The sequence below is a fragment of the Lampris incognitus genome, chromosome 1, assembly GCF_029633865.1.
Source record: "Lampris incognitus isolate fLamInc1 chromosome 1, fLamInc1.hap2, whole genome shotgun sequence".
NCBI lineage: Eukaryota > Metazoa > Chordata > Actinopteri > Lampriformes > Lampridae > Lampris > Lampris incognitus.
The window spans coordinates 13134429-13151381 of NC_079211.1; the positions used below are offsets into that span (position 1 = coordinate 13134429).

The window sequence follows — 16953 nt, forward strand, 5'->3', positions numbered from 1 at the left end:
TGACCTGCCCCCGAGTACCCCAGAGTTGCCCTCGTGGTTGCGGTGGTCCATTTGGGATTACAGTGATGGTCAAATGCGTCTTGTTTGACTTAGCCCAAGGCAAAGACAGGGTCAGATGGAATATGATCACAAGCCAAGTAGCATACTGAAGTTAAAATGCAGCTATGTGTCAGAGTAAGGTGCTTTTAAGATGGTCAGCAAAAAGATCAAAATTATTTCCCTCGTTACCCAATTGACATCACAGCTAATTTTAGCATCCTGTAAGGAGAAAAGAAGATATATATATATATATATATATATATAAAATGTTCTGAATACTAGTTTGCTGACAGTAATAAATAAATAAATAAATAAATGGGTGATAAAACTTTTCATTACATCCTCTAGGCTGACATCTAGTTGGTGTGGGGCGAGGATGGAAGAACTGACTGGCCTCTTGATAAATTCACCATAAAAACTAGACGCATCACATGGCCACTTTTAAGGAGAAAATCAACGGTTTTTCTTACATTTGAGGGAAACACACATTACAGCCAACCCCCCCTCTGAGCTGCCTCCATCATCCTGGGGGGTAGTCAACGTTGAGCCATGTGACCCATGTGACATAGGAGACACGTGGCAGCCCAGTACATTAGACCAATACAACTTGTGGTGAACACAAAGGTGGGCGTTCACCAGCTAGACTCCCTGGGTAGACTGGTGAGAAGCTGGGACAAGATGTCCTACTAGAGTAATGGACAAAAAAAAAAAATCTTTTTTCTATATACGAGCAAGCTTTGACCGGCCTAAAACGAATACCAAGTGTCTTGCTGAGTTTTCACAAGACCATTTTCCTGTGAGGCAGGGCGAGGGGTCACCGGCTACATGACTGAATAGCTTTAGAGTAACAATGTGAGGACGTTTTGGACGTGACTTGGTTCTTTCATCAGATATTTACACACAAGGAAATGCTGAGAAGTGATCATTAGTTTTTGATTTTTTTCCCCATTTACCTCCCCAATTGCACCCGGCCAATTACCCCACTCAACAGCAGTTGCGCACCACTGCCAGTACAGTGGCACGAGATGATAATGCACACATGTGCCTTCAATAAAAGGCCCAAAGGATCAACACGACGGGGTCTCAGCCCTCCAGCTCATGTGTGGTCCCAACCCCTCCTTGGGAGCCTTCCCTGTATGCTAATGGCGCGCGGCACATGTCTGGCACAACAAACGTCATTGGGGCAACAGAACACAGCTGGTCTGATTGGGCTCTGGCCTTAATCGACCACGGCCCCGCCATCAGTGGCTCAAGGAGCAGCCATATACATGTTAACAGGCCCCATACAAGTGAGACTGATTGGAGTTTTCCGGATTCATTCCCAATCAAATACTGATTCACACTCAGACAGATGAAAGGCCCGGGCGGCCCTGCGAGATGGCGGAGACGTCTAACGAGGAAGGGCGAGACATTCAACAGGCTACTTCAAGACTCAATTCTGAGAGAAATGAAGGGGTCTGTTTTCATAGGGGGCTGATTGTTGGGTGCAGGGATGACAGTCCACCCGCGCTCTGAAGAAGAAGAAGGAAAAAAAACAACAACACACAACTCCTCCTTTGAAAATGGATTAGTCATGCATAGTTTAATCCTCAACAACATTGCGAAAAGGCAGCAACATAAAAACACGGCGGTCTGAAAGGTCGCCGCCGAGCCCCTCCGCTGGCTGCAGAACAGGCTGCTCATCACAACCAGGCGGCTGCTCTATAATTTAACAAACGGATGATGATTAGCATATATGTTGGCCAATTTCACTTTCAAATAACGTTCCGCTCTTTTACTTCCTGAAGTGAAATGAATTGATTTTTTTTCCTTTTTTTGTCCCTCTTCTTTTATTTTTCAATTGCCCCAATAAAAGCCGGTTTAGTCCGACTGGAACCGGGTGACACGAACGACCGGGACGACACTCGCGAGCGCGTTTAACCGGAGAAAACGCAAAATGACGGCGCGAGCCGCAGTTGCCAAACGCCGAGTAGAGGCGTCAGGAGGTTCGAGTCGATACGACGGAATTAATTTTCACTTATCAAATTGGAAGTTTTGAACCGACAGTGAGGGGGGGAAAAAAAATATAACAGCCGGAAATAATGTGCGGCTAATTTGGGGTTTGAATACACACATAATACTCTGCTCAGCGCACGAGCGGGAGGAAATGGGTGACTGCTCCTGATAATGTCGAAATTAAAAGCAAAGCGGTACCCGGCACGTTTTAAACGAGGACGCGACTGGTTGCCCGGAACGAAAATAACAACGTCAGAGGGAATTTTGTGTTGTGCGTTGTTGTGGCGATGGAGGGAAACGGTGACTGTAGTGACCTTGGGAGAGAGAGCCCTCCTCTGTTGCCCTCCCTGAGGTTTCTTCCTCCCTTTTCTCCCCGTTAAAGGTTTTTTTTTTTTTAGGGAGTTGTTCTGTATCCGATGTGAGGGTCTAAAGGCAGGATGTTGTGTCGCTGTAAACCCCCCCCCCCCCCGGAGGCAAATGTGTAATTTGTGATGCTGGGCTATACAAATAAAACTGACTTGACTTGACCTTCAGAGGCCGTCAGTGGTGAGGAGGTAGCGTGCCATTAGGTGAGCACCATGACTGTGAACAACAACACAATCTCAGTGCCATTTCATTATAATTGTATAACAAAAGCAGTTGCACACATGCAGATGCACACAAACACAAGAGAAATTCACATACGTGCACCCACGTTTGTGCCGAGCTCTTATTTTCTCTAGTGTATTTGTGCATGAGTGAATAAAACACGTATGCACACACCACACACACACCACACACACACACAACCATAGAAGCAAAGTCGATGCGCTACATTCTGTCAAATTGAAAGATTTTGCAAAGCCAGTTCCTCTGTGATCACTCTGTTAAAAGTGATCAAAAATATGATTGATTAAATTGATTTCAAATTGATTTTAAATTAAATAAATAAAAAAAGATTAAAAATGATAAAAAAGATCCCTTTTTCAAAGTGATCAAAAAACATCATCGATTAAATTGGAATAAATTGATTTTAAATTGATTTTAAATTAAATTGAAAAAAAAAAAAAGATTAAACATTTTCAAAAAAGTGACCACAAAGACAAAGTGATGACAAATCCCCCTCCAAAAAAAAAAACAAAAAAAACACAAAGCCAGTTCCCTCTACCTCCTCAGTGGTGAGGCGGTAGAGCGCCATTAGGTGAAAAAATATAATAAAAATAATAAAATAATAAAAAAACAAAACATCTCAGTTCCATTCTATTGCAATGGTACCGCTACACAACAGAAGCAGTTGAACACATGCAGATGTACACAAACACAAAAGATAGTCACATACGCGCACACACACTTGCTCCGATCTCTTAGTTTCTCTAGTGTATTTGTGCATGAGTGAATAAAACATGCGCGCACACACACACACACACACACAGAGGCAAAGTCCTCATAAAGTCGATGAGCTGTATTCTGTGTCAAATTGAAAGATTTTGCAAAGCCAGTTCCTCTCGGCCTTGGAGGCATCAGCGCCCGCCTGGTGTCCCAGGGTGGTGCGCGTAGCACTTGGCCTCCTCCCTAGCCACCGCCTGGATCAGAGAAGCCCACTGCTATCATCCAGGCGCTGGCAGCCACGCGGCCAGGCTTAGAATGACAAATTGGTTAGAGGGGAGTGACGAGAGCAGGCCAAGAAATACACTTTGAAGAGGGAAACGCATTCCGGGTTGCGACAAGCGTGCCACATTATATGGTCAAGTGTACGAGTCTGACACCCGCCATGTGGACTGATCCGGCTCCCAAAGACGCTCGCATGAGGCGAGGCGCTCCCGTCAAGACAATGCCAATGTGTTTATCTTAGAAAGTCGCCCAAAATATTGCTGGATTAGAGAGCTTTCCGGCGGACGGTCTCTAGTCTCGTGTCCTCAATTTGCATCAAACCGTAGCCGTCCTCCGAGCTAATTCGGCTGTAATGATGTCAAAGTGTTTGGCTGCAATAAATCCCGCCGCAGGCCGGGACGGCGCCGCAATAGTCGGCCGATTCTAAACAGACGCGCGACGATATCCACCTTAATCTGAACAGATCTCGCTCTTCTTTGAAACGGAGAAATTTGCATAACCCATTTGAGACAATTAGAAGAGTACTGAGCATAAAATCCATGTTGTTTTTATTACGCCTCTGATGTGATTCTGACTGATGACTTATTGATTTAGAAAGTATTACTTTATTCATTATCCCAACACACCAGCCAATTTCTACTCTGCATCAAGCGAGTAATGGAATCTGTATATCTCTACAGTTTGGAGGAGACAATCTGGCCGTTTTGAGATATAAACGGTGGCGAGATATTGTATACCTACATAACACGCAGCCGTTTTCTTCTGGAGTTCAAATGGAGGCTTGGCACATAGGACGGTAATGGATTCACAATTACTGAAGAGCGCTGCACACGTGTGTCCTCCACACAGTGCCACAAAGCAGCCTCCCGGTTGCTGAATTTGAATAGGAAAAGCGGGATCGTGGGGACATTATGTGCTTTATCACCTTTCTTCTGCAATCATCTTTGAAATCAAAACGTGTCAGCGCAGCTTCATAGCAGCTTCATAGCAGGTGTATAGGCAACAGCATCACGCTTTCCTCCTCTGTTTGGATTATAATGGGATGAGATCCTGCCTTTGTCCGCGTTGCACTCATCAGCTGAATCCACGGTATCAGAGATCGCTTAAAACGGGGGGTTCTCGTGGCGTCCGGGTAGCATAGCGGTCTATTCCGTTGCCACTGGTTTGAGTCGCCACGTTACCTCCGGCTTGGCCGGGTGTCTGCGGGTGGGAAGCCGGATGTGGGTATGTGTCCTGGTCGCTGCACTAGCGCCTCCTCTGGTCGGTCAGGGCACCTGTTCGGGGGGGACGGGGGACGGACTGGGGGGAATAGTGCTACGTCCCCCTGGCAAAACTCCTCACTGTCAGGTGAAAAGAAGCAGCTGGTGACTCCACATGTATCGGAGGAGGCATGTGGATGGCTCAGAAGAGTGGGGTAATTGGCCGCATACAATTGGGGACAAAAAGGAGGGCAAAAATATCCCCAAAAAAAAAAAAAGCTAAAACACGGGTTCTCAAACTTATTACTCAAAGGTCCACATTAGGTTTTTACTCGAGATCAGAGGTCCGGAACGATCGGCGGTAACAAAATAACATTTAATCAACTCGCATAACTTTTAAGCAACATCCATTCAACGACAACAGATGGGATGGAACATCTGGCAAAGACCCGCCCTCCTCTTCATCTGATTGGCTCTAACCCAAACGAACACTTGCGCACCGGTAGGCTACTCGTACTGTCATTTATGGTCGCGCTAGTTTCAGCCCCCCCCCACACGGAGCAGATGAGTGACTCAACCTGGTGAAGACAACGTTACTCGTGTTGACGACAACGACACTCGGCGCGTGACTGTAAGTACAGTACAGGTTTTGCACCAACCCTGAAGCAACGTAATGTTAACTCGTGAACCCAGCAGCAACAACACACAACATAGAAAACGTTACACTTCATAATGTATTGTATTCAGAACACGAGGTATGGGGCTGGGTCCGGACTGACTTGACCTTTCGGTCTGGGTGCTGGCCGAGGTCCAGACAAACAGGAAAGGAAATATTAAGCCACACAGAATAATGATTACCGCAATAATGATGATGCAAATAATAACAAAAAAGGCCAATAAAACTACATTTTTTTCTTAACTTACTGACACTTGTGTGGTAATTATCATAATGATGATAATAAATTAAACTTATACTGGTGTTGGGCCTCTCCAAATATCAGAAATCCACTCAAAATTCAAAATGGATGAGTGCTGTTGTGTCGACCCCACAACTGAATGATAAAAACATGAATGAGTGTTTGATTTCAGCCATTAATATTGTGGTATCTGCATATCTGCGAGCTTGGTCTGCCATATCAATAACAACAACTTCACTTATTTTTGCAAACTTGCGAAATTCTTAACAAACACGTCGAATAAACAAGCATTCAGAGTTTGGACACTTGTGCATCCATTGTTATCATAAAGAGAATCAAAGTAGGATATTTGCAATCTTCAGGAATGGTAAATTTTTCAGGATTGTAGCTTTAATGTGAATATAATATTTTAGATGTTTTGATTTATGAGATATTTCTCATTAAATAATACTCAAAATCTGGTACATGCGTATCCACTCTGTAATTACGTCCACCGGTTGGTTGCATGTCGATCATGAGGAGTTGTTTTGCGGCTCTAAACACAATCCGAGCTTTGTAGTTTGTAAATACTTTGCTTTTCCACAGGCTCGCTGGCACCTTGGTCAAAGGCAAGTTCCCGAGTACCTCTAGGACTCCCTCTCATGTAAATGAGGCCTTCTTTCCTTGCCAAGGCAATCACAGCATTGCACCGATGCCATGCTAGGTCTGCAAATAAGCCTTGTCAGAAGTATAGACAGGACACTGGACGCTACCCAGTGGACGTTCTTAGCAAAAAAACAAAAAAAAATCATCCCGGTTTGCATCGATAGAATTTAGTTTGAAGTTGCATGGTGTTTTATTTTTGTTGTCAAATTGCTTTGCAAATTAGCCCCATCCTGCTACAGTTTCAAAGAGCGTTTGCTATATGTGCAGCTTCCTCCAGGCGCTGGTTTTTGAACCTTCGTCATTTCGTATGCATATGCGCCACTCTGCACTAAGCTCACATGGAAGACTAGATAAACACAACCAAGCTGGGAGGGAGATGGAAAGCAGCATGCCTATGTCTTGTCAGCTCGTCTGTCTGTGGCTTCTATGTTCTTCAGCTTGAATGACAAGGTCTGTCTAATAACATGGCAGGTAGACAGCTCCTGACTGCCTCGTAGGTTTTTACCCATTAAAATGATATTCAATCATTTTTTGATGGGCTTTTTTAGCCCCGAACCACGCCCCATAATGAATCGAGGTTCGAGTGCCGTTCAAAATGAAATGTTGTCTTGCTTGAAGCCACATCAAAATAATTGTTTTGATATGTCCCGGTTTTCGGTTTGGCAATGATATTAATAGGGAATGATCGCATGACGGGGATGAAGACTATTTTTTGAGGTATGTTGACTTAATTCAAGCCATGGTTCCCCTGGCTCACAATTATAGGATTTTAGTGCAGGCAGCATTGAAAATGCATTGCTTTGAGATACAAGTGTTGCACACACTGTGTGTCCCTTTGATTGCGTGTCCAAGTCAGCAGCTAAATAATAATAATGCAGAGACTGAAATGCTGCAAAAATGCCCAGGGCTCAGAAATTGCTAATGAACAGCGTCAGGGTGCAGTTGGGGGGCGGGCGGGGGGAAATAGGACGGGGTGTCCACAGCCCAGTGTCATGTTTCAGTGGCATTTCATCAATGGTGCTTTACCTCGTGTTGAAAATGTTGGCATTAGCATTGTCTAAAAAGAAGTATTGAAACCTTCAAGGGATGACTATGATGAACGCAATAATATAATATAATGTAATATAATATGATGTATTGGACGTCTGAGTGAAACTATTCAGGGCTCAAGCGCAGCTCACGTGCATCCCATTAAGCACACCAAAAGACTGTGGGTCTAACACCTTGCTGCTTTTGCCTTGCTGCTTTTTTGTTTGTTTGTTTTACGACACAAGTTGCTGCTGATGTGCGGCAGGAGCATGAATCCCCATCATAACATTACAAATATACATGTTTTACCGGCTTGCTGCGTTCTTTATTCCCCAACCTGTCACATTCACTTGTCACGCTTAACAGAACCACTGGGCAAGGGGAAATCCATAGAGTTGGAAAGTGATGTTTTTTTTCCCTCCCCTGAATGTGCCGCGGATGGAAAACATGGCAGTCACATGATCAAAGGCATTTGATAATCCTGGCACTACAGTGCCTCTTTAATCCAAGTGAGAGAACTATATTTCATCGGGGGGTAGAGCGGGGGGATAACAATTTCGGGGTGGTAAACATGTTGGTGGGAAAGCAGAAACTAGATGTAGAAGATGCAGTCTATTAAAATGTATCCCGGCATTTATTTATTTATTTTTTAGTTATTTTATTCTTCCATGAGTGCTACTGAACTCAGCGGCATAAAGCCACCCTGTGTTCGCCGAACCGCTGGGTTCAAAAACACAAACGTACCAAAAATCTCTCTGGCCACTCAGCTCTGAATAGCGCTCTTGTGTTTCTCTGTTTGTTTGTTGCTGTTGTTTTGTTTTTTTTGCTTTTATTTTTTTTAACTATGAGGTTTCTAGGGGAAGTCAATTTTTTTCTGGGGGGGGGGGGTTCCCCTTTTCTCCCCAATTGTATCTGGCCAATTACCCCACTCTTCCAGAGACTTCCCCGGTTCAGCTGAGAGGGTGGAGCAGCGACCAGGAGGGCTGCAGACTACCACATGCCTCCTCCGATACATGTGGAGTCGCCAGCCACTTCTTTTCACCTGACAGTGAGGAGTTTCGCCAGGGGGACGTAGAGCGTGGGAGGATCACGCTATTCCCCCCAGTTCCCCCTCCCCCTCTGAACAGGTGCCCCGGCTAACGAGAGGAGGCGCTAGTGCAGCGACCAGGACACATACCCACATCCTGCTACCCACCCGCAGACACGGCCAATTGTGTCTCCGACCAAGCCGGAGGTAACATGGGGATTCGAACCAGCGATCCCCGTGTTGGCAGACAACAGGATAGACCGCTATGCTACCCGGGCGGAAGGAAGTCAGCTTTTTTTAAATGAGACCAGACTGCTATACTATACTTCACCCGGCATAGAGGAAGTGGAAGGGGAGGGCAAGTCAAAGGCAGGCAGACCTTAACGTGCGTTTACAGCGAGCTAATGAGCGTGCAGCTAGCAGCGGCGGGACCGTCTGAGGTCATGCCCGCGCGAAGCGATACCAAGGGATGGGCGACACGAGCCTCACCAGGTCAGCATGTCCCCACAACATGGCACTGTACAACCCCCCCCTCCAAAAAAAAACCCCCCCTCGTGTTTCCGCCATCTTCCCGTTTCTTGGGGAAATAAAATTGGTAATACATCACAGCGCTGTGCTCTCTGGCCCTATATTCATATTATATAAACCGGCCCAGCACTCTGCAAAGACAAAAACATCAATATGCGGTGTAATCCCAAACCCTCCGCTGCGAGCCTCGTCAATAGTGTTTCTCCACCAGACACAAAATGTACCAGACTCGAGATGTGCTGGAAATTAAGGCCATTGTTTATTTTAGTGTATCATCTCACCTTTACCCGCCTCTTCCTCATCCTGTTCAACTTTCAAAGTCAGACAGGGGAACGGAAGAAACCGCTGCTTGGAAACAGCTGTATTTAGCTTGACTTGGGGAAATAAGTATTAATGTTTTGATTTTTTTTTTTTTTGATTGAACGAAAATATGAAAATTTTGATTAGAATATTTTGAATTTCACATGTGAGCTGGAGCCCTGTGGGTGTGTATGTGTGTGTCCCCAACAAAGAAAAAGGGATGTTTATATATCATCTGGTTTATATATCTTTAGTGAAATGAAATGTTACTTCTTTATCTAATTTTCCGTAAAAACAAACATTCAATTTTAGAACACTTCCATCTTCCATCCTGTACCCTGGGATTACAGTGTTTTCTTTTGCAGCGGACAAAACAGACACCATAAAAGACTTAAAACAGCGCTTTAAAAATGACATATCCAAGTATTCTGCCAAGGAAATTGTGTCCCTTCAGTGTCACTGTGCTGTTTGTCTGACCGCGTGGGGGATGTGGCCCTTCTCTAGGTCTTCTGAAGGCCTTCCTCAACGCTACGTTAGAGGTTACGGTGGAAAGCTAGAATTGCCTTCCCCTTGGGTCTGAAGTGTCCACGGACAATAAGGAAAACTTACCGGCTGCAGTAATCCTATTCTATGAATTTAACACATACCTGCCAACAGACAGGACAATGTCTTTACTTTGTCCTGTCTGTTGGTAAGTATGAAAGGATGTACTGGGCTTGATTATAAAACTGATTTGCAAAATGAACCATATGAGATGTCACCACTCTTATGATAAACTGCTGTGTATTCGTGTATGTCCTTGGGACAGGCTAGTGTGTACGTCCACTTTACCTCAGTCTCTTGTGAGGAGGACGCCATGGCAGCACTGGTAAACCAAGCTGTGTGTTTATGGTTGAATTTATGCTGGGACCTGGATGAACGCTGTATCACTGAACATCACTATACAAGTGGCAATCAGTACCAGTCTCTCTCTGTCTCTGTCTCTCGCTCTCTGCCCATCTGTCTCTCTCTCTCTCGCACTGCCTGTCTGTCTGTCTCTCTCTTTCTCTTGTTCTCTCTCTCTCTGTCGTTCCGTCTCTCTCTCTGTCTGTCTGTATGTGTGTGTCTCTCTCTCTCTGTCTGTCTGTCACTCTGTCTGGCTCTCTCTTTGTCTGTCTGTCTGTCACCCCGTCTGTCTGGCTCTCTCTTTGTCTGTCTGTCTCGCTCTCTCTCTGTCTCTCTCACTGCCTGTCTGTCTCTCACTGCCTGACTGTCTCTCTCTGTCTGTCTGCCTGTCTGTCTGTCTCGCTCTCTCTGTCTGTCTCCCTCTGTGTGTCTCGCTCTCTGTCTGTCTGTCTCTCTCACTGCCTGCCTATCTCTCTGTCTGTCTGTCTGTCTCACTCTCTCTCTGTCTGTCCGTCTCTTTCGCTGCTTGTCTGTCTGTCAAATTCAAATTCAAATTTAAATGGCTTTATTTGCATGATGTAGCGATGCCCATATTGCCAAAGCGAGCATTCAAACACAGAAAAAAGCCAAACCATAATGGGAAAACATTACTGAAAACAAACATACTACAGTAAACAAACATACTACAGTAAACAAACATACTACAGTAAACAAACATACTACAGTAAACAAACATACTACAAAACAAAAGAATACACTGTCATTGAATATGGCAGCAACGTGTGTCAGGTGACTGTCACTCACTGTCCCTCACTTTATGGCAGGCAGCAATATAGGCTGCTGCTAAGTTACAGTCTGTCTGTCTGTCTGTCTGTCTGTCTCTGTCTCACACACACACACACACACACACACACACACACACGCACACACGCACCTTGTTTGCTTCTATCCCCGATGAAAATACCTCATGTTTATTTGTCACATCAATTATTATATCACGGTTATAGTCCTACCCGGTCTGCAGGGGGACATTTTGTCTACTAATTCCGACATCCCGGCTAGGCCCATTCATCCATTTTCCATTTATATTTCATGAGCTTGGTGTTTATACTGCAGCACAGGCCCGGCTAGGTTTTCCTCTCTCAGTTGCCATGGCCTCTGCGGTGCTCCCCCTCTAAGTTGCGATGAAATATAGATGTTAAGAGTCTGGACATTTGAGTGTCTCATCTCTCCTGGCGATACCATAAGGAAGCCATTAACGGTGTCAGGGAGCATCAGACATACCACAGGCACATAATTGGATATAAGGACAAAAAAAAAGAAGAAGACTGAAAGCACCTGCTTGGAAACAACAGCGCCCACCCAGGAGGTAGGCACTCTGCAGATTCACAAGGAATCCAGAGTTTTAAGGACCTGTCCACCTCCCCGGTGGGTTTGTCTCGCACCATTCTTCTCATTTTTTCACTAAGGTCAGTTGAAGACGGCTCATAATTTTCCTTTTTTTTCCTCCTGTGATGCCATTATAAGTATGCAAATACTTTGGGTCTTTGCATAATCAGAAGCAGCAGGACCATCTGTTGTTGGCTTGTTGACTTACCTTGCGTCTGCTTTTTAATAGTGTTTTCTTGTATCTAAGTGATGTATTGGTGTATTAACAATGTGATAATAATCTGACCTCGAAATATGCGCGCAAGCGTGTATGTAAGTCGGAAACATATGCTCGGCGAAATCTTCTGACAGGAAGGGATTTGTAATCTTCACAGAAGGAAAGCGAGACGGAGGGTGGAAAATAAGAAAAAAAAACAACAACAAGAAAACAAAACCTATTATTATATCCAACGCTATGCCGTGTCATTAGATGATATTGTCAAGATAAAGATTTAAAATATGGCCACCGGCAAAAAAGCCATGGTCATGGATTATCGGGCCGCTAAGACCCGTTTGTTGACGCAGGGTTACTTAACCTCGCTGAAATGTGTTGCGCAAATGCTAATGGAGGGGAAAAGGAAATAAGCTGCTACGACTGTCACTTAAGATTTGCTGAGAGATGCCCTCCACAGAAAGCATGTCTCTGATAATGTGTTTTTCTTGTAGAACCTGGGCCAGACACCTGAGAAGACTTTCAACTCGCCACCCCTCATTTGTCCCCATAAGGTAAGCTCCGCCTTATATGCAGCCAAGCCAACAACAACACCAACAACAACAACAACAACAACACTGAAAACAAATGCAGATATGTGGAACGTTTCCCCATTTTTGTGTCATGTTGTTTACATCTCCAGAGGGGTTCACTTTCCAACAATTTGGGCAGGCTTGCTGTAATATGGAGTTAAATCCATGAAATTGGGCAGCACGGTGGCCCAGTGGTTAGTGCTGCTGCCTCACAGCAAGAAGGTCCTGGGTTCGAACCCTGGGGTAGTCCAACCTTGGGGCAGGGGGGTCATCCCAGGTCCTCCTGCCTGTGGAGTTTGCATGTTCTCACCGTGTCTGCGGTGGGGTTTCTCCGGGTGCGCCGGTTTCCCCCACCATCAGAAAGACATGCATGCTAGGGTTAATATTCCTGTCTGCGTCCCTGACCGAGGCATGGCGAGACTAACTGAAGTTGGTCCCCGGGCGCTGCACGGCGGCCGCCCACTGCTCTTAGCTACACAGCTAGGATGGGTTAAATGCAGAGGGGATTTTCCCCACGGGGATTACCGAAGTATATCAATATCAAAATTCAACGCCTTTTCAACCTCCCAAATACATGGAACGCCCGGGAGTTCACGATTCAACGGTACTGTTAATTGGTGCCGGTTTAAAACCAGGACAGATGCAAAACGAGATGCAGGAAATAAAATGAAAAATGCTGAACTAAAACTGAGGCACGGCCTGAGCTCTTACCTGTCAGAGATGGAAATGTAATATTTTGTTGTACCAGGGATAAACCCCCATTAATTCAGATCTCACTCATCTGACGCGGGGACGGGGCCACGACGCCGCCGGGGTGGCAGAAGTACACGACAACACTGAAACGACAGCCGTGAGATTTCATTAGGTAGGCAGATTTAAATAAACAGACAGGGCGGACATCATAGTTTGATCGAAAGGTCGTCCTGCGGAGCGGAGACTACGCTTAATGGAAAACAGGCTGATAGCCAGTGAATAGGAGGAAAGCGGAGAAAAGGACCGAAAGTCTACCTGATTAAAACTGCACCACAATTATCTTTTTGAAAGAAGTTATGGAGGGAAATTGTAATACCCGCCCCAGAAGCAACCAGCCGGTTTAGGGCCACAACACCTCTCGCTCTACTCCAAGTATGAGCATATTTCCATGTACATCACATCGACATCTGTCCCAACACCAGCTTGGAACGAGGTTAAAGGTGTTAGATTTATTCAATGCTAATTTGTCCTGTCGATGCACTGTCAAAGTCATCACTTCGCTCTGACAATCTTGAGTCATCTTCACACATGGATTGAAGAAACGCCCCCCCCCCCCCCTTCCACTCTTGGTTCCTGGTGCACCCATCTCTCCTTCGCAGATGTGATAATGCGTGATGTGGTGAATTTCACACAATTTCAGTTCACTTAGCGACAAACGTCAAAAAAAAAAAAAGCCCGTGCCCTTTTTTCTTTTTTTTCTGGCTGACTAAGTCGGCAAGGTCAAGAGCGGCTAGTACGAGAGCAGTGGACAGTGGTTAGAAGGCAACCGATGAAGAGAAGCAGTCTGACAGCCTGTCATCAAGTGGTCGGTGCTGAGCGCCACCTCACACCGCTAATGCACAGCCAGGTGTCTTAAATGACTTGGGTGGCATTGAAAGCTGCAGACGGTCACATAACAGTAAATAATAACAAAATATGATACCCCCACCCCACCCCCAGCCCATGCCCGCCCCCATCCCTGTCACTGAGAAATAATGAGGGAGGCAATCAGCTTTTTTGTTTTGGAGCGCTACCAACACGAAATGACACTGTAATTGCCTGTGTGTCCTTCACACGGGACCTGAACTGTTCAGATTTGGATCCTTCCAAATGAGACTCCGCGGTCTGACGCTGTCTTAGCGAAGAACGGGGATGCTGCTGCCGACGCTTTCTTCTAGCAAATCAAGCAAACGACCTTGCTATGTAGGGCGCTGTTCCACCGGAAGGCCTGTGTCACGATCAGCGGCCATCTCTGCCTCTCCACGACTACTCCCCCAATATGCCTTTTCCAGCACCTTACCCTTCTCTCCCCCCTCTTCTTTTTCGCCCTGTTCTGCGTCTTCCTCTCCTCCCCGTTTCTCTGCCTGCTTCGCCCTCTCTCGCTCTCTCGTTTTGAAACAGCTGATGGAGGCTGATGTAACGGGAGGGGGTTGTGCCCTTAGTTTGCAGATGGCGTTATCCACGTATTAGCTGTTAGCAGCGCAACATAATCTCCCTCTCGTCCGCTCACATTAGTTTCCCTGATCTGCACCGACCCAGTACCGCATGTGTGGGGAATGCAGTGGGCCAGCCGGGGTAATTTGGTATGTCAGTCAGTCAGCTCGGAAGGATGGTGGAACGAGTAAATGGCCGGATGTGATTTATATGAAAAGAATATTCTGACCATAAGGATGCTCAGAATAGAACATCCTTCCTCTCTCTCTCTCTCTTTTTTAGCTTTTTGACCCCCCCCCCACCCCCCGGCCATCTGCATTGTACCCATACTTTCAGATAAAAAGTGGAGTGAATAGAGGGCTTTCAAAATGACTGCTTTGGATTTTATTAAGAGTGTGAGAGTGTAAGAGAGGAAGGGAGAACAAGGAGAGCGGCGAGGGAGGAGATTGGAGGCCCGAGCACTAAGTATATATAATTGCTTCTTGACACATTGGCCAAATTCTGCAGTGCTGGGATCTGAGCGAGGATTATTAACGCCTGTCCGAGTGGATGGGCACCGCAGGTTGTTCGGGGTCTTTGGTTTCCATAGCGATCCAAGTCCAAAGGCCACGCATTGCCCGCAGAAAACCCCCGGGCCCCACACATTGTTAAACTACTATTATAACTCACAACTAGTTCATGTCCGTCCACAAGAACAAAGAGAGAGAGAGAAATCTGTCTTTTTCCTCCTCTTTCTCTCTCACACACACTCTCTCACTCCCTCTCTCTTGCTCTATCACTCTGTCTTTCTCTCACTTTCTTTCTATCTCACTCTTTCTTTCTATCACTCCCTCTCTCTCTATTGCTGTCTTTCTATCACTCACTCTCTCCCTCTCTTTCTATCGCTCCCTCTCGCTCTCCTTTTCTCTTTCTATCACTCCCTCTCTTTCTATCTCTCCCTCCCTCTCACTCTCTCTCTTTCTATCATTCCCTCTCACTCTCTCTCTATTGCTCTCTCTCTCACACAAACACACATTCTCTCTCTCTCTTGCTATTTGTTTGCCGAACCCTTTTTTCCATCCCCCTTTCTCTTCTCCATTATTCTTAAATGGTCTCCTCTGGCTGACAAGAGGCTAAAGAGTGAAAACCTCGCGTTTTGTGTGAATAATTTAGGGGCGGGCTCACCTCAGAGCATGGTTGCAGTGAGGTAGTCGGGCTAAGAGGTTAGGATAAGATCATATGTCTGACAGTAGGCTGCAGGCGGCGGAATATTGTGCCAGTTTTTCATGACGGTTATTTCTAAAGCCACGGCATGAATAACACCTTCTCATTAATACCAAATAGGGACGGTGTAAGATTTGAATAAGGAAGTGCTGGCACGCGTCTCGCGCATGAACGAAATCACGTTTGCAGCAGGCGGAAGACAGGAAATTGCACTCACGAAATGTGCGATTTACAATGCATTGAGCAAAAAGTAAAAACTTGCCCATTGTATATCAACAAAAATAGTTGTTGGGCTGTTTGCTGCAGAAAGCAACGTGTTTACTCATAAAAATGTGTGTGTGTGTGTGTGTGTGCATGTGTATATTAGTTGTGTATGTGTATGTGTGTGCGTGTGTGTGCATGCATGCAAGTGTGTGTGCACACATGCATGATCAGATATGCATTTTTACGAGAGCGGTACAAGCTAGTTACATGACAGATGGAGAGGGCAAGAGATGGGGGTGGGGATCAAGCACCTCTGCCAGTATGGGGCCTGCACTGCACCCCGCTCCTGCCAGTTCTGCGATATTACAAAGGTCAGCTAAAAGCCGTGTGACTCCAACAATGTGAAATTTATCGGGGTTTTTTTTTCTTTCCTCCAGTGAACGTAAGAGCATCTTTTGTTTACTTTACCCGGCAAGGCAAAAGTGGAAGGATGAGGGTGCTGAGCAAGCTTCCTACCTCTCGGATCACTTTTTGCTGTGAACCAGCGCTGATATTCAAACGTAAACATACCAATTACTATCGATGAAATGGCTTGCGGGGCCCCTGTGTACAACTCTGAGAAGCATCCTATATGCCAAGAAAACGCTGCTCATGAATAAGCACATCTTAATGATGATTCATTCTGTATAATGAAAGAAAATCCCTCTAGCACTCAAACAAGAGGCCAGTCATGCTGCAATTAAGATTAGTTAACGGCAGCAGGCAGACTATGGGTGGTTGGTAAGGCATCTCTGCCAACATCTCCGATCAAATGTACGCATGTGCACGCACACACACGCCGCACTGACACAAATACCCACTCGTACGTATGCACATACACACCCACCCACTCACCCACACACAATTCATTTGAGGTAAATGTGATCTCAGAAGACAAGTACAACAACCCATGGCTGCACCAGGGTGCCCGGGGTTACATCGGTGGCCATCCTCAAACAAATAATGTGGTGTGACTGAAAAAAAGACAACCCAAAAGGTCATTTGTGACCTCTGG

The 16953-nt window shown here is 45.7% G+C and overlaps 1 protein-coding gene across 1 annotated transcript in view; it reads left to right on the top strand.

Annotated features, from left to right (window-relative positions):
* The window catches only part of pcdh11 (protocadherin 11), a 168245-nt gene that overhangs the window by 56202 nt on the left and 95090 nt on the right, over nt 1-16953 (top strand). Inside the window, 1 exon segment of the mRNA XM_056286125.1 lies at nt 12249-12308. Within this exon segment, the coding sequence (XP_056142100.1) occupies nt 12249-12308 (60 nt within the window).